This window comes from Neoarius graeffei, chromosome 25 (assembly GCF_027579695.1).
Source record: "Neoarius graeffei isolate fNeoGra1 chromosome 25, fNeoGra1.pri, whole genome shotgun sequence".
NCBI classification, from domain to species: Eukaryota; Metazoa; Chordata; class Actinopteri; order Siluriformes; family Ariidae; genus Neoarius; species Neoarius graeffei.
This window is the reverse complement of record NC_083593.1, coordinates 18,140,537-18,168,004: the sequence shown is the minus strand read 5'-3', so window position 1 is coordinate 18,168,004 and position 27,468 is coordinate 18,140,537. Positions and strand designations below refer to the sequence as shown.

General features: G+C 42.6%; 2 protein-coding genes across 3 annotated transcripts in view; both read left to right on the top strand.

Moving 5' to 3' along the window:
- The window catches only part of scaf4a (SR-related CTD-associated factor 4a), a 48,667-nt gene extending 40,738 nt beyond the window's left edge, over nucleotides 1–7,929 (top strand). For both annotated transcript variants that reach the window (XM_060908380.1, XM_060908379.1), the window contains exons 16-20: nucleotides 1,815–1,921; nucleotides 4,149–4,311; nucleotides 4,461–4,541; nucleotides 4,702–4,794; nucleotides 5,933–7,929. In XM_060908380.1, coding sequence (XP_060764363.1) covers nucleotides 1,815–1,921; nucleotides 4,149–4,311; nucleotides 4,461–4,541; nucleotides 4,702–4,794; nucleotides 5,933–6,708 — 1,220 coding nt within the window. In that variant the 3' untranslated portion in view covers nucleotides 6,709–7,929. The remainder of the gene's footprint in view (nucleotides 1–1,814; nucleotides 1,922–4,148; nucleotides 4,312–4,460; nucleotides 4,542–4,701; nucleotides 4,795–5,932) is intronic.
- Nucleotides 7,930–8,747: 818 nt separating this feature from the next.
- On the top strand, nucleotides 8,748–22,046 carry sod1 (superoxide dismutase 1, soluble). Its single transcript, XM_060908381.1, has 5 exons — nucleotides 8,748–8,902; nucleotides 13,257–13,353; nucleotides 13,484–13,553; nucleotides 15,373–15,490; nucleotides 21,678–22,046. Exons 1-5 carry the CDS (start codon nucleotides 8,831–8,833, stop codon nucleotides 21,783–21,785), a joined length of 465 nt encoding a protein of 154 aa, XP_060764364.1. The 5' UTR covers nucleotides 8,748–8,830; the 3' UTR covers nucleotides 21,786–22,046.
- Nucleotides 22,047–27,468: the final 5,422 nt, after the last annotated feature.

Here is a 27,468-nt window from a genome sequence, read left to right as displayed (position 1 = left end):
TCATGGTGTAGAGTTATAACAAATGAAATAAAAGCCTTCATTTTTAATCAGACAAAAAAAAAGGCTCATCATGAAATGATTTTCTTCTCCAGTATCTTTTTTTTTTCCTCCCTGTTGTGCTTTTCGATCACCAAACACTTGACACCCTCACATAATTACTACTAAGGTTGCGTTTTATATGGTGTAGAATAATATATATTGTGTAGCTTCGTGTATATAAAATAATGAGGGGCACATCCACTGGAATCAGTGGAATTCCAAAGGCAAGAAACACTATCGGCTTAGTTTGTAGTGTTTGATTAGGCATGCCGCTTATGCCATCAGGCCTCAACGTTAACTTTTGACACCTTTTGCCCTGCAGGGTCAATGGCTTGAAAATTTTTTCCCCCCCTTGAATTTCCTTTTGTCCTAAAATTTTGCGGTATTTTGGCAAGTTTTCAAGTACGCGGTTCAAGGCAATACTGATATGTTTTCTAGGGGCATAATTGAGTTACTGAGACAAAAGTACTTTTTTTTTTTTTTTTAACATTTATTTTTAAAAACATTTATTTCTGTAACAGAAGAACAAGACAAGCCCTGAAAACGTGACACGTAAATCAAGATCATATATGTAAGACTTGCGTATGGTACTAGTACATAATACATTTTTTTATAGACCCTATACTCCCTCCTTTCGTCAATCACCCTCCCCCCCCATCATCATTATTTCACATTCATGATGGGCCAATGTCAAATGATAAATGGGGTAAGACATATTTATCTATGGAATAATTGATATATCTTTACTGTAGAGCAGCCTTTCTCAACCGGGGTGCCATCTGGCTTCATTAGGGGTGCTGTCAAAACATTATATATTCTAACATTGAAATAAATAAAATGAATTAAAATTCCAAAAACCGATAGTTACACTAATGCAGATCATCGCCGCCTCATGCATCATCAAAATTTGTCTCACGGCCCCCTTTCCCATGTCACAACGTCACTGCTGAGGTCAGCGTGACTGCGTATATTTTATATGGGGGTGCCTTGAGAATTTGCATACTTCTGAAGGGTGCCGTGACTGAAAAAAGGTTGAGAAACGCTGCTGTCGAGGGTGTGGTTTACTATTTGAGACACAAAAGCAGGTCTTTCCACTCATTGAATGTACTTACTTTATATATGTGGACATCCTGAAGTCAACCCAGGAAAACATAGAGGACATGAGCAACCACTCGTAGTGATGAAAAGCACAAATGCGCACGCGAGCTAATCACAATCGCCGTTACAAATCGGGAAGATGATAAAACCAAAACGGCGATCACAAGGGAGGCGAGGATGCTGGTTAATACGTCTTGTTTTTTGTAATGTACTCGCTCAAATCATTTTTGTGCTGAAAGAAGCTGACCATAGGTGTGCCTGAACGGGCCTAACTCACTAAAATATTTCTGCCCGATCATCTTGGTCAGGCAAATTGGGCATTTGGGCAGTACCTGGCATTGGGGCTTGGCCATTGCTGCTGCTATTAATGGTGATGATAATCTAAATCAGTGGTAAAGTAGAATTGAAACAGCAACTGAAAACACTACGTATGACACTAAGATGCAAATGGATTTTCACATACTCATCTGAGGCAGTCTGAAATTTTACTGCTGATAATAGATGTAAAGATTTTTATTTATTTATTTATTGCTTGCCATTTTTCATTCAGTGAACTTGCTGCTGTTGCCATTCTGTGAAATTTTCATTTAGATATGTACATGTATCAACAATGCTGCTTTGGCTAGTAGAACTGGGACTTACTGGCTTACTGGCTAGTTTTATTTTACTTCTTCCAGAGTGGAAGGAGGTGCAGAGTGAACTGGAGACTGCAGACGACACGCCTCAAAATGGCAGAGGTGATGCGGCCCAGATGGACGAGACCCCGACACTGCTCCCTGTGCAGGTAATACAAAGTAATCTACTAACTGCACAAATGTAATTCTCAATGCCAGCAGTACTTGCTGTGCAGGAACCGTCTATCCGTTTACATAGTAAATTGCAAATTTTCAATCGCCGTGTACCAACATAAAAATACGTTCAGCTTCACAAGAGTTGGGTATTTTATAGGAAAAAACCCAGAACTTTCAGAATATGCACTCAGATTTGCACAATACTGATTACTTTTGACACGGCAATATTTTCTCTGAATGTTGATGGTGAAGCTGCTGGACACAGCCATGTTGGATTTTGGTCAAAAGCCGATGACGTGCCACCCCTGTGACATTAGACTCTAGTGCTGCTTTTCCACTACCAACGCGGCTGAGTTGGGCTGAGTCGGGCTGAGTCAAGCTGAGCAGGGCTGTTGGGGTTGCATTTCGACTACAACCGCGCTGAACCGTGCTGGCTGGAAGTGGGTGGACACATTGGGTGGAGTTAGCGAAAGTGGGTGGACGTCACGTGATGTCGTTAGGCGGCGCAAACAGTGACATCAGTGATCTTTTAAGCGGTAGTCTCACGACCCGGATAGTAAACAATAAACATGGAGTCGTTAGTGTTGCTGGTCTTGGTGCTGTGGTTTGTTGTCACCGACAACGCCAACAGATACTGGCAAGAGCGTATAGATGAGGCGAGGCACATAAGGCTTCAGAAATTCTCGTAATAATTCTTCTTCTTCCGGGTTTACGGTGTTTACAGATCCCACCGTGCTCGCGGGGCATGTGGGCGTGTGAGGACACTCCTCCTCACCAATCAGTGCACAGGGGAGTGTCTGCTCACGCCCCTAGCCCCACTCGGCACGGTTTGGCTCGCTTCAGCCCTACTCCAAAACCATGCGAGTTTTGGGTGCTAAGCAGGGCTGAAGCGAGCTGAGTCGTGCTGCTCTGGGGTAGTCGAAACGCGAGCCGTGTCGGGCTGAAGCGAGCTGAAGTGAGCTGAAAAAGGGTAGTGGAAAAGGGCCATAACTTGCTTTCTATTGGTTGACACTGGCCAAAATTGATGCCAGAGGTTGGGAACAATCATGACCCCTGGTGGGCCTTTTCACAGTAATTTCGGTCAAACCAGAAGCCGACCAGAGACGGCAGAAGTTCTAGTCACGGTCAATAGATGTGTATCCTTCTGTGGAAAACAATAAAAATATTGGATTCTGGAGGATAGAGAAAAAAAGAGAAGGTTCAGGGATGTTAATCATAGTTTTGAAGAAGCCACATTTGATCAGAAACATGTAATACATAGCGCTTTTGAGCGCCACCCTCTGAACAGTAACGTGTAGAACTGTGCCACCACCTTTTGCCTTGTTGTACCATCGCATGCAATAAGGTGTGTTTGTATGCCAGTTAGGCGAGTTACAGAGAACAGAATACAGTCAGAGAGCACAGATTTAATACTTTAAAAGGAATCTGTGTAGATTGTTTTCCTTAATGATTGATTTTTAGTTGGGTTTGAATGATTCGGTACGATGGCCAGCAAAGTACCTACAATCAACAGTTCTGGTCATGCCATTGTTCAGTTGTTGAAATTGATTTGAGTAGTTTACACTATCTCACTATGCAAGTAATGCAGTGAAATTTCAAAATAAATTAAAAAAAAATACTGGAGCAAAAGATTATTTTTAAACTCTGAGCAATTGATAGATGTTTTGGGTGCAAGAATTGCTCCTGAAGGTGCTTTGCTTTACTTTCTCAAGATGGATATATATGGTTTGTTGCTGGAAGCGGCCAAATAAGGCTGGCGGGGGGAATTCCATTTCAAAAAATTTTAAGTTTAAAGCAGCTGTAACTTCTGTTCTATTTAATCTAGGGGGGAAATAAAACCAGTTTTGAATTCATACTCTTTCTTTTGATATGCCACACTCCTTGATCACAACTAGATTTCAGAATGGCCTGTCGTTGCTAATATAATTTGATTGTATTTCCATGATCTCCGATATCTTGGTATGCTTTTACACGATGACTTGAATAACCAAACAAATGACAAAGTCACAGAAGCATTTTATTGTCTGCTTTGATTTAAAATTTATACTTGCAGTAGTTTGCTACAAGTCTCAAAAAGCAATACTGTTTCGTTGTCACTTTTCTCCAATTATAGTAATTCAGCTTCAACGGGGACTTAAATTCATTCGACACAGTAGATACCTAAGCTAAATTTAAATGACTTTAGGATGCAGTTGAATGCTATATGTTCTTTCCTTCCAGGCTCCTCCTGTCCAGCCAGTAGGACCTTCTGGGCCAGTTGGAGTTCCACCCCCAGGTTTTCCTGCTGCTATGAATATCCCACCACCATCATTTCCACCTGGCGTTCCTCCTCCACCTGGACCTTTCATGAGGCCTGGCTTTAACCCCATGCAGATTCCTCCTGGTACGCTAACTGCATCGTCATTACAACATAACGGTTGCCTGTGCCATTAACGTTGTAAAAGTGAAGTGTTTCGGAAGACATTTGGGTATTAAGAAGTATTGTGCTTCTGTTGATAGTAAATGTCTGTTTATCTTCACCGACGATTTCAGGATTTCTCCATCCGGGTGGTATGCCTCCTATTGGCACTGCAGGACCGCCTCTTCCCACAGCAGGCATTGGCATGCCACCAGGTGAGACCAGCACACACTACGTACCTTTTCCTTCAGCCTTATAAACCTCTGAATTGCATGAAACCTATGTGTGTGTTCTGATAATATGACACTTTTGAAAATGATGTGTCTGTTTTTTATAATGATTAACATAAGTCATTTCTTGGTTGTGTTTTTGCAGTTGGCAGCTCAGTTGAGGATATGTCTGGTGATCCAGTCGGAATGGGTTCCAGGATCAATAGGGAAGGAATAGATGGTTTCAATACTGGTCCAGGTGCGTGTTAAGATGCAAGGGTTAGACTACTAAGAAATCATATTTGTGAAAGTAACTCAGTGGAGAAAAGCAGTAAACTTGGTCTGATTTCTCAGCAACTGTTTAGTACAAATTAGTCCAAGTTTCCGAATGCTGTGTGTGTATATAATACTATATATCCTTTCAGAATTCATTCAGATGGTTATGGTCAATTAAAGGCCATTCTGTGGCCTTTAATTGAAACCGGAGAGACTTTCAGATTTTTCAAGTGGAGGCCATGAAAAGAATTCTCCCTGACATCCAATTAATTTTGTTTAGTGGACCGAAAGCTACTGAATTCAAATCGCAGACTTCCAATTGTTTGTTTGTTTTTGTTTTATTGAACAATTAATGAATTTAGGGCCATGTGGCCCTAAATTCTCCGCTATTATTTCTTGATTCACCATGACCCAATTCAAGATACTACGTCATGCGTCACATGGTGGGCTTTCCCTGTTCGCGCAAGGCATTGTGGGATACAAATTTGAAACCGGAGAGAACAATGGAGGACGCGAGTATGCGAATGAAACGTGAAAGACCGACTACAGTAACGGAAAGCAAGAAGAAAAGACGTTATGTTGTGAAGGAAAGGAAACTTGGACCAAACTAATAAATATCGGCGGTCAGTGAGCACCTCGGTGTGATCAGCTGTTTGTTTTTGCGACAGAATGATGCGTCAGTGCACATTCAAAGGTAAACCTGCGCATGCGCACACGGACTTCCTGCGTGTGCTTGACTGCGCGAAGCAGGTGATTTCATGCACATTATTTGCTCGGGAATCTCCTCAAATTAAATAACTTCCCAGCCACAGAATGGCCTGATATTTTGTGAGGGATTGCAGAAATAAACACATCTCAATGACCAAATTGCAGAGGGAACTAAATTTCACTGATTTAATGAAATTGAAAGGTCGTCTCGCTGTAAAACTTTTCTTTAATGTAGTTATGCTGTATTTGTTAACTTATTATATTTCACAGTTGCTTTTGTTGTTCTGGAATATGGTTAATGGGTTCTTGTCCTAAAAGCACATGAACAAGTTTAAGAGCTATGTAACTATAAAACGTTATATAATGCCTAATTCTATTTTGCACACTTTTTTTTTTTTTTTAAATACCACCAGGTAACCCTGTTCCACCAGGACCTCCGCCTGGGATGAACATGCAAAATCCACCAGGGCTTTTGGGTACAAGACCAGGGGCAATGCCACTTCAGCGTCCCCCAGGAATGCCTCCTCCACCTCACCTACAGCGCTTCCCAATGCCACCCCCACGGCCTGGTATGCCCCCCATGCCACCCCAGATGATGCCCCCCAGGGGCCCACCACAGATGATGCACCGTGAGCCTCCACCAGGGAGTTTTGGCATGCCTCCTCCTCCTCCATCACATGCCATCCGAGGCCCTTTCCCTCCTCCAGGCCCTCCATTCAGGGGAGAACGTAACAGAGAGCAGGAGCGCTACGGAGGGCGCAGGCAGTTTGGGGGTGAACGGTCAGAAGGTCGTGAGCGCTTTGGAGGATGGCATGAAGAGCCGGAGTCAAGAGGAGGCTGGGAGAGAGCGGGGCCACGAAGAGACTGGAGGAGAAGTCCTGATGGAGAGAGAGAAAGGGAGAGGGAGCAAGGGAGGGAGCAAGGGAGAGAGCAAGGGAGAGAGGAAGAACGAGGCAAACGCAGAGACCGAGAGAGAAGCACCCGCTGGGATAGGGACGACAGACTTGACAAACTTGAGCCTAATGGACACGAGATGCTCAGAGACTCGAGCAGCCGTGAACGCCATATTGATTCTACAAAAGAAATGCCTCATGCCAAGGCAGAAGCTCCAGCTCCTTCCAAAGAAGGGAGTGCAGAGTCAGAAAATCAGAGCCAACCTGCAGAAGAAACCAAGGCAGATAAATCCTAGGTCACACTAGACTGTGGACTGGAACTCTTTAAAAAAAAAAAAAAGTCATTTTTTATCCTAATCAGAAGTGTGTATTTGTTTGATCTTTTGCTGAAATGTATAGGAACAGTCTAGAGTGGGACCTATATGATCACATTGCATGGGCTTAGATGTGAAGGAAACAATCCTGTATGTAAAGCGAAAAAAAACCAGACATCCATATCATTCTTAGTGTCAAGGCCAGGCTAGTGCCCTGTGTGCACTGATTTAAAATAAGCTTACTCCATGTCCATACCCGTGCAAACCTTGGGGCACTACAAACTGTTGAGCAGAAATGGTTCAGAAACATGCTTCATTCTTAAGGTCTGTGGTTTAATTCCAATTTTAATGCCTGGTCTTCCTCCAGTGATTTCATTAACTTATAATGCAATTGACGTCAAGTGTCTGGCTAACATCACCGTCCTGTGAATCAGTGTCCCATTATTGAGTTTAACTGTTGTATGAAGCCAGTGTTTCAAATACCTGTACTGCACATTTTGGTGGTTTTCCTGCTCTAACATGCCCATGTAAAAATCATGAAGGGCTTCTTAGTAGTTAATGAATGAGTCAGGCATGTTGGACGAGGGGCCAAGCTAGAATGGACAGTGCAGGACTATCCCCTGAGTAAGACTGGAGGGAAAAGAAAAAAACTTTTTAAACAAAAGGACATGGGGGGGGGGAATAGAAAATAGCTCTGCTGTAAATATGCTTACATTACTCTACTAATATTTGTAGAGTTGAAGGTTTTTCTGACGTATACTTCTGTCAGTGTCACCGATGAAAACCTTGACTAAAATAAGAGACAAAGCCCCCTTTGCTGTAATGTTTTTAACCTACAGTGTTTACATTGTACCAGAGATGAGATGTTTGTATAATTTTTAAGTTTGTGCAGATGTGAACTCATTTAATATTTCAGCAATGGGGATTCAGTTTTAATAAACTATTTTCTTACCAAAATGAAAAATCTGAGTTCACACTGACTTGTGATGACATCAGCAATGTTAGCGCTTTTTTTTTTTCTTCTTTTTCTTTTTCCAAAATGACCTTGTATGCTTTTATATAGTGTGTGTCATAGGAAGCTATTTTGGATCATCCCTATTTGGCTTGTGTTGTATTTAAATTGGAGTTGCAAAAGAAGGGCACAACTGTAAAAGGTTAAGATTGGAAGCAGATTCTGAACAATAAAAATTATTAGAAGTTAAAGTATGAAAAGTACTCAAAATATAGTAATGGTGCCATGTTCATTTGTGTTTAAGAAATATAACATTATTAAACTATTTTTTTTTACTTTGTTGAAAGATTAAATGTAGGATGCATTCAGTAAAAAAAAAGTGCGTGAAGTTAAAGATGCAATACAATACAGCCTGCAATAGTGATGCAGTTTGTGAGCTATAACAAATTTTTAATAATTGTAATTAAATAGCTTACATTTTTTGGATGAAGGGACCCATTTGACCCATTCCTCTGTCGTTATGTATTTTGTGAACATAATCCAAATATATTTGTATTCTCTATGGAAATATGTACATTATTATTTATTATTACTACAGAACCTTCCACCGGCAAAACATATTGGGTCCAAATCGACATCATTTATAGGCCTGCTTGTTTTGGGGGCTGTTGAGGTTTGGGTTAAATCCTTTTGATTCAGATCAAATTGACAACCAGGGAGCCCATTTTGTGAACCACTGTTATGTGGCATAATGCTGGTAGAAAGCTACAATGCCCGCTTTATCTCATCCAGGTGTAACATTACACTTTATGGAAGCAAAATATTATTTTGCAATTTTTGTATGTTTTTCGTCAGTCGTCAAAAATACTGCAGAACGGCTTACTGTTTGCAATAACACAAATTCAGCCATTAAAATGGTCTGATTGCTCTGTCTCTGTGTGTGCGCTCTCAGCCAATCAGTGAGGTGTTTCCGCCTACTCTCTCAGCCAATCAGCGGCGTGTCCCCACTCTAAGCCAATCAGCGGCGTGTCCCCACTCTAAGCCAATCAGCACACACCTTGCCGTTTCTTATGTATGGAAGGGGCCGTAGTATTCATACTGACTGTGGGTGGAAGTTCAGTGTTGTACTCTGTTCGCGCTGTTTAAACCAACATGGTTGCAAAAGCTGTCTGTGTTCTAAGAGGAACAGGAGACGTGACTGGCACTGTTTTCTTTGAGCAGCAGGTAGAGTTTTATCATAATATATTTTGCAGTCTTGTGTTTGGCGTGTTAGCACCGATGCTAACACATTTAATAAACACGCTAGGAGCACCCAAGGCTTTTATGTCACTAGTCTGCGCGCGCTTGCGCATTAGCTTGGTGCACAACTCGGCGGTTCTTAACGCTCATTTATGGTATTTTTATTATATTTTTTTTCATGAGGAGAATATTCAGTCTAGTTAAGCGTCGTTCATTAGTTAGCCGTGTGGCTGCTGGTGGGCTGGTTACTAGTTTTTAGTTTGTTAGCTAATTTTTAGCCGACTTTATATAAGTAGGCGGGGAGCTATGCACAATACAGGAATAACGAGAAATGCAACTTACGTTTAAATATTGATTTATGCATTTAAGATCCATATAATGTTTTTTTTTTTTTAATTTGGCTAAACGCTGTAACCTCGTTTAATTAGCCAAACGAACTACGTACTACAATAACGAATGTCATGCAGGGTCAATAAAGTTATTGCTGTTTGCATCTGCTTCTGTGAGGTCTTTATATTGCTGAGTCATGCACCTCACAGACCTGAGTTCAACATAAAGGCTTTGCAAAATTCAGCAATCATTTCAGGTTTATTAATGGAGTCGATTTTGGTGTGAGAAGTTTTTTTTTTTTTTTTTTAATTAAATATACACTCTTCTTCTTCCAGTGGAGTGATGTAGATGTACAGATATGGATGGAAACATGGCAGTGGCGGCTGGCCCATAGGGGGCGCTCGGGCGCCGCCCTCCCAGATTTTGAGGGGAAAAAATTTTTAATATCTCATCTCGTTATCTCTAGCCGCTTTATCCTGTTCTACAGGGTCGCAGGCAAGCTGGAGCCTAGTCTGGCTAACGCGACTTCAAAGCTCTCCGTCTTCAAAGCCCAACCGTTTCCCAGAGCCCGTGGTTGACCCGCCTCCCTGAAATGCCTGTTTGCTACTGGTCGAAGCCAGAAAAGGCTGTGACGAAGCTTAAACCAATCACATCACTCTTTCCTCTGACGTATGTGACGCAACGGGGCTAACCGGTAGATTAAACCATCTCATCTCATTATCTCTAGCCGCTTTATCCTTCTACAGGGTCGCAGGCAAGCTGGAGCCTATCCCAGCTGACTACGGGCGAAAGGCGGGGTACACCCTGGACAAGTCGCCAGGTCATCACAGGGCTGACACATAGACACAGACAACCATTCACACTCACATTCACACCTACGGTCAATTTAGAGTCACCAGTTAACCTAACCTGCATGTCTTTGGACTGTGGGGGAAACCGGAGCACCCGGAGGAAACCCACGCGGACACGGGGAGAACATGCAAACTCCGCACAGAAAGGCCCTCGCCGGCCCCGGGGCTTGAACCCAGGACCTTCTTGCTGTGAGGCGACAGCGCTAACCACTACACCACCGTGCCGCCAGATTAAACCATAGACATCCTATTATTAAACTCTTACCGAAGCCGGTCGGAAGCATGGCGAAAACGTCCTTCCTTTCAATAAATACCTCCAGGGCTGCTCTTTGCTCCGTTTTCAAGAAGAACTTCCCGTTGAATGCTTTCAATACAGCATTCGTGAATGAAGCGCTTCCGGCATAGATTCTGTAAACAATCTATGGCTTCCGGTCGCAGTTCTACTACGTCAGTGCCTTGAACACGCCTCTACCCAGGGCCATTGGAGATGCTCAAAGTTGATTGGTTCCCGATTTTTCGGGAGCTTGGAAGAGCTGTAGATAGCTTGCCTGGCCAGACTAAGCTCGCAACAGGCCCTCGTGTTGCGTCACGCTTAGGATGGGCGGGCTCAGGCTAGCTGGAGCCTATCCCAGCCGACTACGGGCGAAAGGCGGGGTACACCCTGGACAAGTCGCCAGGTCATCACAGGGCTGACACATAGACACAGATTCACATTCACACCTACGGTCAATTTAGAGCCACCAATTGTCCTAACCTGCATGTCTTTGGACTGTGGGGGAAACCGGAGCACCCGGAGGAAACCCACGGGGAGAACATGCAAACTCCACACAGAAAGGCTCTCGCCGGCCACGGGGCTCGAACCCGGACCTTCTTGCTGTGAGGCGACAGCGCTAAGCACTACACCACCGTGCTGCCAAACTTAAAATTATATATAAAATGTTTTAATTTTTTTAATTTACAAATTTTATCAATGTCAGTTTTACTTAATAGTATGTGCCTACATGCAATCTGAATTATTTAAACATTTCCACCAACTGACTCTCATTCAACAGTGAATTTCCACCGACAGACTCGTCAAGGCGCCCCAGAAGTGCAGCGAAATAGCCAATCGCGTGCTAGGGAAAAATAATAAATATTTGGCCAATCAGCATTGCCAAATTTAATGGTTTTGGGGCGCTGGAAACTTCACCCCTGCTGCGGAAAATGTAGCTCTCTCTCTCTGGGTGGCACGGTCGCCTCACAGCAAGAAGGTCCTGGGTTTGAACCCAGTGGCTGGCGAGGGCCTTTCTGTGTGGAGTTTGCATGTTCTCCCCGTGTCTGCGTGGGTTTCCTCCGGGTGCTCCGGTTTCCCCCACAGTCCAAAGACATGCAGTTAGGTTAATATGGGACGGCCTTGAGCGAGGCACCTAACTCCCAACTGCTCCCTGGGCGCTGTTAGCATGGCTGCCCACTGCTCTGGGTATGTGTGTGTGTTCGCTGCTTCAAATGGGTTAAATGCAGAGAGGAAATTTCACAAGTGTGTGATGAATAAAGTTCTGCTTTCTTTCTCTCTCTGTGGTTAGAGGTGATGTTCAAAACTAGACTTTTGTTTCATACTGGACAATAATCACATACCTTTCTTGTCAGTTTGTATTCACAAGTGTCAACACTGTTTCACTCCCCACCCCCCCGCGCGCGCACACAGAAATACACCTAGCTCAGAACACACCGCATTTCATACTCACACTCTCAGAAATCTTACACTCACCTTAGAAACCTCCCCCACACACTAACACACACACTGTTGATTTTGTATAGATTCAGCTGAAATCATACCCTTGCTGTAAACTTTTCAAGAACTTGAGTATTGTATTGTATTTGATGCATTCCTTTCCAAAGCATAAATGGAGCCTAATATAGCTGTAAATTGTTAATTTACTTTCTGTGAAACTGCTGATTTTGAGAAGGAAATTAAATTATTGTGGAATTGTCATTTTCTGACACTTCATTTGAATGCTTATGCTGGATTAGGCAGGGAAATCTATTGGCACACCAGCCCCACCAAGAATTTATTTTTTTTTTCCCCCACCAGCTGCCACTGAAACATGGGCCAACGACTTGGTGTATTTTGCAGCCAGGGAGGCGGTGTCTCAAATTGCGCACTGTGCACTACACACTTGGGCTCGAGTACTTGGTCGGAGGGGAAGCATTAAGTCGGACCTAGGAAGATCTTTCAGAAATGCAGCTATAACCCCAGTTTAAAAAAAAAAAAATTGGCATGTTGTGTGAAACATAAATAAAAACAGAAGACTTTTTTTTTTGCAAGTCATGTAACATTTTGCATATTTTATCGAAATGTTGAAAATAATTTTTTTTTTTTAAGAAACGCATGTTCATGTTGAGTTTGATGCCAGTCACATGGTTCAAAAAAATTGGCACTTGGCAACAAAAGACAGAAGTAGATCGTGTGACGTTAAGAAAAATTTACGTTAATTGGCAACAGGTCAGTTGCATCCATCCATTATCTGTAGCCGCTTATCCTGTTCTACAGGGTTGCAGGCAGGCTGAAGCCTATCCCAGCTGACTATGGGCGAGAGGCAGGGTACACCCTGGACAAGTCGCCAGGTTATCACAGGGCTGACACAGAGACAACCAACCATTCACACCTAATGGTCACTTTAGAGCCGCCAATTAACCTAACCTGCATGTCTTTGGACTGTGGGGGGAACCCATGCAGACGCCACACAGAAAGTCCTTTGCCGGCCACTGAACTTGAACCCAGGGCCTTCTTGCTGTGAGGTGACAGTGCTAACCACTACACCACCGTGCTGCCCGTCAGTTACATGATTAGGGATTTAAAAAAAAAAAAGCGCATCCCAGAGAAGCTGAGGCAGGCACATTGTGCACCATCATTTGTTTGAGATTCATTAGTCCAGCAGTTCACATGGATCAGACAAGGGTCAGTTTCAATCTCGAGGGGTGTGTCGCAAAGCCAAGTCAGACAATGCAGGTTAACCCTTTCGACACAAATCACCATGGGTATAGTCTGGGTTGGCCACTCTGTATGAAAGGGCTATGGTTTATCTGTTACGGCAGCATGTATAGTCAAGCCCTCTTGCTAGAAGGCCTGATTATATATGCATGACTAAACAATTACTCCATCGTTTTGGTATGTACAGGATGATGGTGCTCCAGTAAAGGTTACAGGACAGATCACTGGCCTGACCCCTGGCCTGCATGGCTTTCATGTCCATGTCTTTGGAGACAACACAAATGGTATTATTTATTTATTTATTTATTTATTTTTTCCTTAACTTTTTAATGTTGAGTGCTAAGATGCTGATTCACAGAGATGTGCTGGAGATGTTTCACCGCTTTATGCTCTCATGTTTGTTTTAATGATTAGGATGCATCAGTGCCGGCCCTCACTTTAACCCCTACAACAAGACCCATGGTGGGCCAGATGATGAGATCAGGTAAGGGTTTTTTTTGTTTGTTTGTTTTTTAGGGACTTGCTAATTTCACAGATGAATGTGTAAAAAGCCTGACTTCTCATTCTGTCCTTATGTTTATGTATGAAACCAGTTTCACTTGTTGGGTTATCACCTACACTTGTGTTCAAAATAATAGCAGTCCAACAAGACTAACCAGATCAATCACTGTTTTTGGTGGAAATTATATTACTACATGGCAAATAATTTACCAGTAGGTGTAGTAGTCATAGAAAACCAACAGACCCAACATTCATGATATGCATGCTCCTGAGTCTGTGTAATCGAATAATTAAGTGAAAGGGACGTGTTCAAAATAATAGCAGTGTGGAGTTTAATTAGTGAGATCATTCATTCTGTGAAAAAACAGGTGTCAATCAGGTGGCCCTAATTTAAGGATGAAGATAGTTGCACATGTTGTACATCCATTTCTCTCTGAAAACCTGAGAAACATGGATCGTTCCAGACATTGTTCAGAAGAACAGCGTGCTTTGATTAAAATGTTGATTGGAGAGGTAAAACGTATACTGTAAAGAAGTGCAGAAAATGATGGGCTGCTCCGCTAAAATGATCTCCAGTGCTTTAAAATGGACAGCAAAGCCAGAGAGATGTGGAAGAAAACAGAAGACTACCATTCGAATGGATCGAAGCATAGCCAGAATGGCAAAGACCCAGCCAATGATCAGCTCCAGGGTGATCAAAGACGGTCTGAAGTTACCTGTGAGTACTGTGACAATTAGAAGACGCCTGTGTGAAGCTAATCTATCGGCAAGAAGCCCCCGCAAAGTTCCACTGTTAAAAAAAAAAAGACGTGCTGAAGAGGATACAATTTGCCAAAGAACACATCGACTGGCCTAAAGAGAAATGGAAAAACATTTTGTGGACTGATGAAAGTAAAATTGTTCTTTTTGGGTCCAAGAGCTGCAGACAGTTTTTCAGACGACCCCCAAACACTGAATTCAAGCCACAGTACACTCTGAAGACAGTGAAGCATGGTGGTGCAAGCATCATGATGTGGGGATGTTTCTCTTACTATGGTGTTGGGCCCATTTATCGCATACCAGGGATCATGGATCAGTTTGCATATATCAAAATACTTGAGGAGGTCATGTTGCCTTATGCTGAAGAGGAAATGCCCTTGAAATGGGTGTTTCAACAAGACAACGACCCCAAACACACTAGTAAGCGAGCAGCATCAGGGTTCAAGACCAACAAAATGAAAGTTATGGAGTGGCCAGCCCAATCCCCGGACCTTAATCCGATAGAAAACTTGTGGGGTGACATCAAAAATGCTGTTTCTGAGGCAAGACCAAGAAATGCAGAGGAATTGTGGAATGTTGTCAAATCATCCTGGGCTGGAATACCTGATCACAGGTGCCAGAAGTTCTCAGAAACCGTGGTTATACAACTAAATATTAGTTTAGTGATTCACAGGAATACTAAATCCTTAAGATTTTCAGTTTATACAGTAAATATTTGGAGTTTGTAATGAAAAATGCAGACACTGCTATTTTTTTTTTTGAACAGCCCAATGTTCATTTTTCATTTTCTGTAAAGTAATTAAAATATTGATACATTTTTCTTCATGTTTTGATGTAGAATATAATGTTCATTGTTCCCAATGCATGGAAATAAACTATTATAAGGATTTTGAGCTTTACTCACGTTTTTAAACACACTATTATTTTGAACACAACTGTACATATCATTTTCTTTGGATATGCATTTTTTATATATATATTTTTTTTCTAAATGTAACATTTTAACAATATAAGGCTATTACTACTCTAACGCATCTTCACAGGCATGTTGGAGACCTGGGTAATGTGACTGCTGGACTCGATGGAGTTGCTAATATCAGCATCCAGGATAAACAGTTGTCACTGTCGGGGCTCAACTCAATCATTGGGAGGACCATGGTGGTGAGCAAACAAAACTAGGCCTTTTCATCTTGGTGCATAAACTGTGCATTCACAGATTTTTGCAAATTTTATTAAAAATTGAAATTTCCAAAAGCTAAAATCTTCAAGCTTCAGGATAAAGCATGACAAACTGAGCTCAAATGTATCTTTTGCTTTAATTGTGTTGATGTCTATAGAACTTAACTGATGTCCACCTGTGACGTTCATTTGATTGGACATGACTTAGAAAGTCAGTAACAGGGAAAGAAAGAACTTGGTCAGAGAGGTGACCATGAAACACGTGGCCATGCTAATAGAGCTTCAGAAGTCCTTCATAAAGCTGGGAGAACCTGTCGAAAGGATGACAATCTCTGAAATATTCCAACAGTCAGGCCTTTATGGTTGGAAGTGCCATGACAGAAGTCGTTCCTGATATGACAGGCACTTTAATGACTCTGAGCATGAGGTAAAAGATTCCCTGGCCTGATTGGGGGATGACAAAGTATAGCTCATCAACTGGCTAATATGCCATCTTTGTGGTGAACCATGGTAGTAGCAGCATCAGGTCATTTGAAGAAATCGTGGTTGTATGCACTCTGGAGCAGGTTAACACTGGAGTGAAGTCTCTGAATGTCCGAGTGGCCTGGGCAAATAAGATTAATAACTGGTGAGACTTCAAGATGGCAGTCCACAGATGCTCCCATCCAACCTGGTTGACCTTGAGAGGGTCTGCCAGAAAGAATGGGAGAAACTTCCCCAATGCAGGTGTGCAACTTGCATAAGATTTGGATGGAATTGTTGCCAGCATTGCTTCTACAAAGTACTGAATAAAGGGTCTGAAAACCTATCTATAGGATAGTATTTTTAAATATATAAATACATTTGCAAATCATGTCTGCAACCATGTTGCTCGTTGTAATTAGTTGATGGGCAAAAAAGTCAGTTCAGTCAATTTTATATTGAATATATGTTAAGTTGTACAAGAATTAGTCTGAATGCATTTTCTTCAGTAAAAAGGATTTGCTATTCTATTTGCTCCCCAAAATTCAGAACAATAAAATGTAGGCAATATTTGGGCCTAAAAGGACCTGTCAGAGAAGGGATGCTTCTGGGAGATGTAGGCAAGTTGGTGAGCTCTTAGGACAGGCTACATGCACTACTATCCATCCATTATCTGTAGCTGCTTATCCTGTACAGGGTCACTGGCAAGTTGGGGCCTATCCCAGCTGACTATGGGCGAAAGGCAGGGTACACCCTGGACAAGTCGCCAGGTCATCGCAGGGCTGATGCATAGACACAGACAACCATTCACACCTACAGTCAATTAATCACCAATTAACCTACCCTCCATGTCTTTGGACTGTGGGGGAAACTGGAGCATCTGGAGGAAATCCATGCAGACACAAGGAGAACTTGCAAACTCCATGCAGAAGGCCTCTGTCAAATCTAGAATCTTCTTGCTGTGAGGCGACAGTGCTAACCATTACACCACCGTTCCACCCCGCATGCACTATTGGTGCATCTCAAACAAGAATATTGTGAAAGTTCAATATCTTCCAGCAGTTATTCAGGAGAGTGAAAATGTAATATTCTGGACTCATTAGGCCATTATTAAAAATGTTCTGTTTCCGGTCCACTGGCCGAGTGAGTGCCATTTTGTGCGGTTGAAAATTTTTTTTTTTAAGCCGGTTTTTCAGCATTTTTTTTTTTTTCGGGTTCGTAAATCTAAAATCGAACTTGACATTTATGCATTCCCAGGGCTTTCCACTAAGGCTCATACTAGCCAGTCATGACAAATAAGTAGCCAGCCGGGGGAAGAGTAAACACAAACTCCTGTGCACGCAGTTCCCAGGATTAAATGTATTTTCCACAGACCATTTATTTATTCACTTTACTCAAATACAAAGTAAAATGGCAGTAAATCTTCCTCCTTTTCTTGCCTATTGCATCATGAGGCGTTCCTGGCTTGTAAATCTCTTTTGGTGCATGACCCATTCACGCAGCTGAGCATGCTATGAATTAATGACGATGGTCTGCAGTGGCGGCTACACAATTAAACACTCAGCGAACATTTCTCCATTTGTGTATGAAAATGCACTCCAACGACTCAGTTTGGTTTCATTTACAACCAACGGTGTCTTTTGATGCCAGCACGTAATTGAACGAGAGAAGACTGGTTTACCGGAGACAAAATAAGCGTCATCTCTGCTTCTGTTCCCTCCGACGGCCCCGACACACTACTGCCTCCGCCGAGTGCGTGCGCGCGCACACCGCATGTCGGGGCCGCGGATGAGTTACTCTCCCTTGATCAACAAGTCGGCGGGGAATTTGTGGTTATTATCAGTACAAACAGCGCGAATCACAACCTAAATGAGTGCGGTTCAGTTTGACATTATTGTCAGTCTGTTAGATAAACATTTAATTTTATTAAAATCGAAAATTAATATTTAGAGCCTGTGGGCTACAAAAATAAGTCATTAAAGTAGCCGGCTGGACTTAATTGTGTAGTCAGCTGTATGGCCGGCACTTGTGGCAAGCCCTGCATTCCGCGCAGGATATAGAATTGAATCAGCTCTGCGCATGCGCCGTGCGGCACAAAAAAATGGCAGCCACCATGAAGGAAGGAGATCCGGAATTTTCAAACATTTTGCTTAAGTGTGAAATCGCAAAATGGTATTCTAGCGAACAACAAAATAGTAAAGATTCAGAAAAACAAATCATTCAGTGATCGTTTTAATAGTGTAATTTCATCCGAACTAGGCCTAACGGTTGATTTAGAACTACAAAAAGTCCGTGTGTCGGACATTTTAAGTACCTTTGTAAAAGTTTTGCAAATGTTGCAGTCAGCATTTAAAATGCTAATTTAGTTTTTGTACAAGTTTGTTGATTAAACTGTCATTAAATGTGTCTACTTTTGTAATAAAGTACTGAAAGAAAAAGCAAACGCAGCATTGTGATTTCTTATCCATCCATATATTAAAAAAAAAACCTCCCTCCCTCCCGACTGAATTTTTTTGCTCACCCGGTGGACAGGAAACGGATTTTTTTTTTTTTTTAAGGATGGCCTTACATATAAAATGTTCCAAGCATTTTTCTATTTGAATTGACAATTATGGCCTACAGCACAAAAAAAGTTTGAGTATTTAATTACAAGTTTGAGTAAAACAGTATATAATACTGTGTATGTATCTCGGTCTAGTTCAGTACACATGACCATGGTCATGGAAGACTGTTGATTTTGTTCAGTACACATGACCATGGTCATGGGGAAGACTGTTGATTTGTCCAGAAGACAGTCATTGATACCCTCCATAATGAGGGTAAGCCACAGATGGTCATTGAGTGCGTTTACATGCACATGGAGAAAATCGAATTTCTGCCGTAGCTCGACTGAAATCGAAGTTCTAAATGCCATGGATACACCTTAGCTCGGCTGAAATCGAAATTAACTGGATTTCTCGTAATCGAGCTACGCGACCTAGATTATGTGATTGTAGCCGATCTACTTAGTGCATGTGACCCTATCGAGCTACGTAGTCGAGCTATTTACTTCCCTTCCGGGAGTGACGAGACCACAAGCGGGAAACACAACAGCCTCGGTCGGCATGACAACAGTAGTAGTAGCAAGCAGCAGAAGAGGTCAGGAGGAACAAGGAGACCAAAAACAATTGAACTTTGTGTGTTTATTAAGGCAAGTTAAATTGTAAGCAAAAAATGGACTTTAGAAAAATTATACAATTGTGCAAAATAAGTTGTCTTACAAAAGTGGTCTGCGCAGGACAATTTGTAGCAAACAGATGGCAATGACATGTGGTGTGAATGTAAAGTAGAAATCACTCCATGATGACAACCGGAAGTGTACCAACACAATGGGGTGTGTAGCGCCACCTGTGGCTCGGGTGCACAATGTACCTCGCACAATAGCTCGATTTCCTTGTGTGCATGTAGGATTGGATTTCTCTGGCACCCCTGCTGGGACCCTTAGCTCGATTTCCGACAGTAGCTCGATTTGGATGTGCATGTAAACGCACTGACTGTGAAAAGGCTGGCTGGAAAAGGTGCACAAGCAACAGGGATGACTAGCTTTGAGAGGGTTGTCAAGTCGATTCAAGAACTTGGGAGAGCTTCACAAGGAGTGGACTGAGGCTGGTGTTAGTACATCAAAAGCCACAACACAGACAGACATCTTCAGGAAAGGGGCTACAACTGTCGCATTCCAAATATCAAGTCACTCCTGAACCAGAGACATCAGAAGCATCTTACTCATGGAGAGAAAGAACTGGACTGTTGCTCAGTGGTCCAAAGTTCTCTTTTCAGATGAAAGTAAATGTTGCATTTTGTTTGTCCTACAGTCTGGAGGAAGAGTGGAGAGGCACAGAATCCAAGGTGTTTGAAGTTCAGTGCGAAGTTCCTGCAGTCTGTGATTTGGGGTGCTATGTCACCTGCTGGTGTTGGTCCACTGTGTTTTATCAAGTCCAAAGTGAATGCAGCTGTCTACCAGGAGATTTTGGAGCACTTCATGCTTCTATTTGCTGATGAGCTTTATGGAAATACTGATTTCCTTTTCCAACAGGACTTAGCCCTTGCCCACAGTGCCAAAACAACTACTACTAAATGGCTTGCTAACCATGATACAAGTATTTCTGTGCTTGATTGGCCAGCCAACTTGCCTGACCTGAACCCCAGAAAGAATCTATAGGGTATCCTCAAGAGGAAGATGAAACACCTGACCTATAAATACAGACGAGCTGAAGGCCGCTATCAAAGCAACCTGGGTTTCGATAACACCTCAGCAGTGCCACAGGCTGATTGCCTCCATGCCACGCTGCATTGATGCAGTAATTCGTGGTGAAAGAGCCCCAATCACGTATTGAGTGTATAAATGAATGTACTTTTCAGATGTTGGACACTTCTGTATTGTAAATCCTATTTTGATTGATCTTTAATAAATATTCTAATATTTTGAGATACTGGATTTCTGCTTTTCATGAGCTATAAGCCATAATCAAAATTAAAACAAAGGCTTGAAATATTTTACTTTACATGTAATAATACAGAATTCCTGAACTTGTATTACAAAAAAAAAACCTTTCATGATATTCTAAATGTTTGAGATGTGCTAGTATATGGCCAAAAGTTTGTAGACACCTGATCACATCCGTGTGTTCTTTGCCATACAGTTGCCACAAAGTTGAAAGCACCCGGTTGTCAACTTTTGTATGCTGTAGCATTTAAGATTTCCCTTTCACTGGAACTCAGGGGCCCAACATGTTCCAGCATGATCGTGCACCTCTACACACAGTGAAGTCCATAAAGAAAAGATTTGTTAAGGAATGGCCTGCACAGTCATGACCTTAACTCCACTGAACACCTTTGGGATGAACTGTAAAGGCCAATTTATGCTGACAACCCAGTCCTCGCAGATAGCGTTGCAGACAGTGTCTGCGTAGCCCCCCCACCTTCGCAGACGCTCTGCGCGCACCTCCCAAAAATTGTGACCACCGCAGAAGCCTCGCAGACAGCATCGCAGACAAGAGGGCTCTGATTGGTCCACTCTACATCCGCTGTACACGCACTTCCGCTTCCCTACTTTCCCGGTTTGGTTTGTTTTCACGACCGGCATTTTTAAAAACACGAGCCAAGATGGAGCAGCATGAAGAGCGGTTGAGTGAGGAAGTACGTACATCTATACGACTCCAGTTCTAGTCATTATAAAAAAAAAAAAGTTCTAGTCATTATAAGTAACTGGAGGATAAACACTCCACTAACCACACCCACCAACTACTCCTAGCGACTTCATGCCCCCTTGCATTGTGCCGGTGAATAACATCACGCACGCCTATACTCCCCGCTCAACGATAAATTACAACTGTCTGCGAAAAGCTATCTGCAAAAGCCTTGTCGCAAGAGCATGCAGAGGCCTTAAGGCTCCCTCTTCTCTGGGCCGCCTCACCTTATAAATGCTCTTGGGGCAGAATAGAAATCTTCCATGCTCAAATCTAGTGGCAAGCCTTCCCAGAAGGGTGGGAGTTATAACAACAAAAGAAACTGAATCTGGAATGGGATGTTCAACAAGCACACATTGGTGTGATGCCTAGGTGTCCACAAACTTTTGAGCATACAGTGTACATCATTAAAAGATAATGATGTCTGGGAATCTTGGCTTGTCAGTTATGTTGGATATTGAATATTGTGTGGTGTTTTTCAGGTTCATGAGAAAGAGGATGACTTGGGCAAAGGCGGAGATGAGGAAAGTCTCAAAACGGGCAATGCAGGAAGTCGTTTGGCTTGTGGCGTGATCGGCATTGCTCAGTGAAGCTTTTGTAATCTTGCTCCAGCTTAACACTGGAACAACTCAGCTATAGGTGACCAACGTTAATGTCCCAACAAAGCGCTTAAGACAATGAAGATGTTTATTTTTACAGAAATGCATAGAAAAATATAGAATGGTCATACGATCTCTATGTAAATCTGTTTTGCAGTCTGCTTGACTAGATTAAGTGTTTGAAGTGGTGGTTCCTTTCGTGGATTCCTCATTCATCCAATAAAGATTTGTTCTGTACCACTATAAATGAAAGTGTGGGTATGTAATTTATTTATCAGATCTTTGTTGTGACCTGTTTAGTCCACTAGGTGGAGCACATTTCATGAATTTAACAGCTGATGTCTGTGAGCTCCTTGAATGGAAATATTCTTTAGGCACCTTACTGTCTGTAAGTTGACTATAATAGTGTTTACAAAGACAGTGCTGGTCTTTACAAAACTGTTCTCGGGCATGTTTGCCCTCAATTGCATAATGTGGTGTCTGGACATGATTAACATGCCTTTTGTTTTTATTCGGAGTTTCTTTTTGTGTAACAGTGAGATCTTTCCTCTCTTGTTAATGTGTATCCGATGCAAGCAAATGGAAGTCCTCGTTCTGTCCGAGTACAAGTTGAAGTGTTCAAATTTTGTCTGTATTTGATCCGGCTATTAAACAGCTGCGCCTAGCACTAGCTAGTGTGCTCAGACGGTTAGTATATTCCATCTGAAGTGACATGCTCCAGGACCCCTTTCCTTTTAATGTCGCAGGCTTTCACACAAGTATGCGGTTTTCAGTTTCCCATCCACAGGAAATGAGATTCTCGCAATTCTCCAGGGACAGTGTTTGTCATTCAAAACTAACAATAAATCAGGCCGTAGGTTGGGAAAATGATGGATCTCTGGAAAGGCATAAGGGATCCGGACTGTATGTAATAAATATAAAATTTTATCTTTTTATACTCGAGATACAATTCAAGATTAATTTGCCATTCTATCTCCAGAGGCACTGCTTAGTGGCCTGAAACATTGTGAGGAGTCACAATCATGGGCTTCAAGTGGTTGAGTTTCCTGAGGCAGTCAGTCAGTGAAGCATGATGATTCAAAAAGCTGATAAAAATAGCTTCTGCAAAGGAGGCTTTGAATAATAAAGAAAGCGTACAATGGATGCATGAAAGCACAAACTCTCAAACAGCAGAAAATGTCCTTATAACTTAAAAAAAAGCAGCAAGAAGCAAAGGCTGTTTCAAACCTGGATAAGGTTTTAAAAAAAAAAAAGCCAGCAAGATTAATAACTGAAATTTATCAAGATTAATCAGATAAACATTGGAGTACTTTAAGCACAGATCCAACTTGCAACCCTTTGAGCCGGACATGTGCTAAATGTTAATATTTACCTACAGTAGTAACAGAAGCAGCTTGTGTTGAGGAGAATGGGATATTGTCACACTTTTTTTTTTTTTTAAATTTCTTAGACATAACGCATTACAATAGAATAAATGTCAATGAAGCCTCCAGCACATATTTTGTTTGATATTATACCTTCATGTCTTACTTCAGTACAGAGTTCTAGACAATTAACCAGACAGTTTAAGTATTTGTGAAAATTTACCCCATTAACTTCAAATTCAAAACCAAATACAACTTAAATGGGAACTCGAGTCATTTTTAAACTTGCTTAATTTAACATATAACATTTTCAGTTTCATTAACCTTATATCGTGACTTCTGTTGGTATATTACGCTTATCGGCCGTTTTGGTTTTTAGCCACATTAAGTGTAGTTCGTGTGGTCCACGGCCGGCATCACTTATCTGCGCGATCTTCACGAGACTTGTGTGAGATTTCAAAATGTGCCGCCATTTTGAAAACTGTTTACACAGCGGCCAGATCACCATATCATTCCAATTTAGATTAATTTTGAGATTTGCTAGCTGGGGCGGCACGGTGGTGTAGTGGTTAGCGCTGTTGCCTCACAGCAAGAAAGTCCGGGTTCGAGCCCCGTGGCCGGCGAGGGCCTTTCTGTGCAGAGTTTGCATGTTCTCCCCGTGTCCACGTGGGTTTCCTCCGGGTGCTCCGGTTTCCCCCACAGTCCAAAGACATGCAGGTTAGGTTAACTGGTGACTCTAAATTGACCGTAGGTGTGGATGTGAGTGTGAAAGGGCTGACGCAGACAACCAGTGATGACCTGGTGACTTGTCCAGGGTGTACCCTGCCTTTCGCCCGTAGTCAGCTGGGATAAGCTCCAGCTTGCCTGTGACCCTGTAGAACAGGATAAAGCGGCTAGAGATAATGAGATGAGATTTGTTAGCTTCATCAGTGATGCAGATCATTCCATACGACTTCGAACCAACATGGAGTAGAGAAGAGTTAGAAAGACGATGACAGGATAAGGACTAGTCCGTCACGCTGGTATTTGCGTCATTACTGTCACACAATTAAAACGTGCCAGATCAGGTAGCTGGTGGCAAACGCATGCATGTATTTTTGTGATAAATACACATTATACTGAGCGCATTTTCCACATAAGCCACACAAAGGTTTCGACAGCACTACAAAATGGCGTCCCTACTATATAGTGCCCTATATAGTGAGTAGGGAGCGATTTTGGACACAGGGAAAACTTCCGGCTTGATTACGTCAGCATTCGAAGGAGGGCACGCGTGTCTTTTAACAACGTTGGCGGATGTTGGTCACTTTGATTTCCGCTGTATGTTTTACTTCCGTCCTACGAAGTCTCGCACAGGTCTCAGCGAATCTCGTTTATGGACTGATCTATTACGTAGCATATTTCAAACACTCATAACTTGCTATAGCAGTGACAAAATCTCATCTCATTATCTGTAGCCGCTTTATCCTGTTCTACAGGGTCGCAGGCAAGCTGGAGCCTATCCCAGCTGACTACGGGCGAAAGGCAGGGTACACCCTGGACAAGTCGCCAGGTCATCACAGGTCTAGCGACAAAATAGCTATCAAAAATGCATTCCTATATTTAATAAAATGAGAAATAGAATTTTGATGATAAAAAAAAATTTGCCTTCAGTTCCCCTTTAAGAACAAATGGATCCAGATCTGGAAGGGATGGCTGTGTCCATCCATCCATTATCTGTAACCGCTTATCCTATGCAGGGTCGCAGGCAAGCTGGAGCCTATCCCAGCTGTCTACGGGTGAAAGGTGGGGTACACCCTGGACAAGTCGCCAGGTCATCACAGGGCTGACACATAGAGACAAACAACCATTCACATTCACACCTATGGTCAATTTAGAGCTGGGGTGGCTGTGTGCATGAGTGAAACTATGTTAGTAGAAACATACATGTTCACCTTCTTAGTAAATATATAGGTTAACTAATATTAATATACTGAGTAAATATACAGGGTGTTTAAAAAAAATGCATATTATTTGAGATGTAAATATCCCAGAAATGGCGGCACGGTGTTATAGTGGTTAGCGCTGTTGCCTCACAGCAAGAAGGTCCGGGTTCGAACCCAGAGGCCGGCGAGGGCCTTTCTGTGTGGAGTCTGCATGTTCTCCCCGTGTCCGCGTGGGTTTCCTCCGGGTGCTCCGGTTTCCCCCACAGTCCAAAGACATGCAGGTTAGGTTAACTGGTGACTCTAAATTGAGCGTAGGTGTGAATGTGAGTGTGAATGGTTGTCTGTGTCTATGTGTCAGCCCTGTGATGACCTGGCGACTTGTCCAGGGTGTACCCCGCCTTTCGCCCGTAGACAGCTGGGATAGGCTCCAGCTTGCCTGCGACCCTGTAGAACAGGATAAAGCGGCTAGAGATGATATGAGATATCCCAGAAACTACGTAGTCTCTGCAAATGATGTTGAGCAATATAAGATTTATTCCTCAAAATTTGAATGAGAAATTCAGAGGTATGTGGATTCCATGAGCAATTTAACAAATTTTCAATATGCGCTGCCTGAGACACAGACACATGTCAAGTCGGTAGTCTAGCTCCTGCCAAACACACTGCAGCATGTCTTTGATAACAGTCTCTTCTGGTAACAGTGCATTTTTAGAGAATCCTCTCATAAATGCACGCTGCACAGTCTTGTTCGACTGTCTGAGTGTACTCTAACATACAAAACAGCTTTTCTTTTCCAGTGAATGGCAAATGCTGTTAAAATTTGAGGTCAATTGAACGAGAATTGGCAAAGTTATTAGATTGTGAAAGATCACATTTTTTTAAACACCCATATATTTGTTATATTTTTAAACTTCAAGCTGAAAATTTCACAATTCCCAAAGTATTATGACGTAAAGGGTGGCACGGTGGTGTAGTGGTTAGCGCTGTCGCCTCACAGCAAGAAGGTCCGGGTTCGAGCCCCGTGGCCGGTGAGGGCCTTTCTGTGCGGAGTTTGCGTGTTCTCCCCGTGTCTGCGTGGGTTTCCTCCGGGTGCTCCGGTTTCCCCCACAGTCCAAAGACATGCAGGTTAGGTTAACTGGTGACTCTAAATTGACCGTAGGTGTGAATGTGAGTGTGAATGGTTGTCTGTGTCTATGTGTCAGCCCTGTGATGACCTGGCGACTTGTCCAGGGTGTACCCCGCCTTTCGCCCGTAGACAGCTGGGATAGGCTCCAGCTTGCCTGCGACCCTGTAGAACAGGATAAAGCGGCTAGAGATAATGAGATTATGACGTAAAATGTGAACTAACCACAAAAGAGAGATTAGAGTGACTGACCACATTTCTACAGGAACAGCACATGAAGTCACACGAAACAGATTGCTAATTTTTGCGTTTGCACCGCTGGTGTTGGATATTTATGAACAACTTACCCAAGTGACAACTTACCTCAGTCTCTCCTACTTGTGACCCCACAGTTTACTCATCTTCCTTGCGTTAGTGTTCACAAAACCTATCTGTAAATACATGTTCATATGCATATCTAACAGCGGCACGGTGGTGTAGTGGTTAGCGCTGTCGCCTCACAGCAAGAAGGTCTTGGGTTCGAGCCCAGCAGCTGGTGAGCACCTTTCTGTGCGGAGTTTGCATGTTCTCCCCGTGTCCGCGTGGGTTTCCTCCGGGTGCTCCGGTTTCCCCCACAGTCCAAAGACATGCAGGTTAAGCTAATTGGTGGCTGTAAATTGACCGTAGGTGTGAATGGTCATTTGTCTCTGTATCAACCCTGCGATGACCTGGCGACTTGTACCCCGCCTCTCACCCATAGTCAGCTGGGATAGGATCCAGCTTGCCTGCCTGTAGAACAGGATAAGCGGCTACAGTTAATGGATGGATGGATCTAACGTAACTTTGTGAAATGCTACCTATTGATGACTTTTTTTCAAACTTTAGTAATGAGGAGAATATATCAATTGCATATTGAATCATTTTTGAAGCCACTTTTTTGGGAAGGATAGCAGTGTGAAAACAAATAAAATAACGCTTGAATTTTGTACAAAGTCGAGGGTGGGGTTGATATCAAGCCCCGATTGCAGATTCATGCAACCTGTCCATGACATTCATGTTAAGTGATTACACTTGGTGAAACACCGCCTATATTTTGTGTGCGTTGGGGGTAATTTATTTAAATTTGCTTTTTTTTTCCCTTTCTTCAGAGGCAGCAGTAACACGTAATTTACATGAACAATGTGGACTACTTCCTTGATACTTTATTGTCCAATCAAAATACAAATTTCACAAAGGTACTACAGTACTGAAGGTTTTATGTGGGCTGAATGAAAGAGCTGCCT

Bases quoted from the DNA above. Each gene is read 5' to 3' on its own strand.
- sod1 (XM_060908381.1), top strand. From the start codon at position 8,831: ATGGTTGCAAAAGCTGTCTGTGTTCTAAGAGGAACAGGAGACGTGACT. The intron at 8,903-13,256 runs GTAGAGTTTTAT...TGGTATGTACAG, and splicing joins CTGTTTTCTTTGAGCAGCAG to GATGATGGTGCTCCAGTAAA. The intron at 13,354-13,483 runs GTATTATTTATT...TTTAATGATTAG, and splicing joins CTTTGGAGACAACACAAATG to GATGCATCAGTGCCGGCCCT.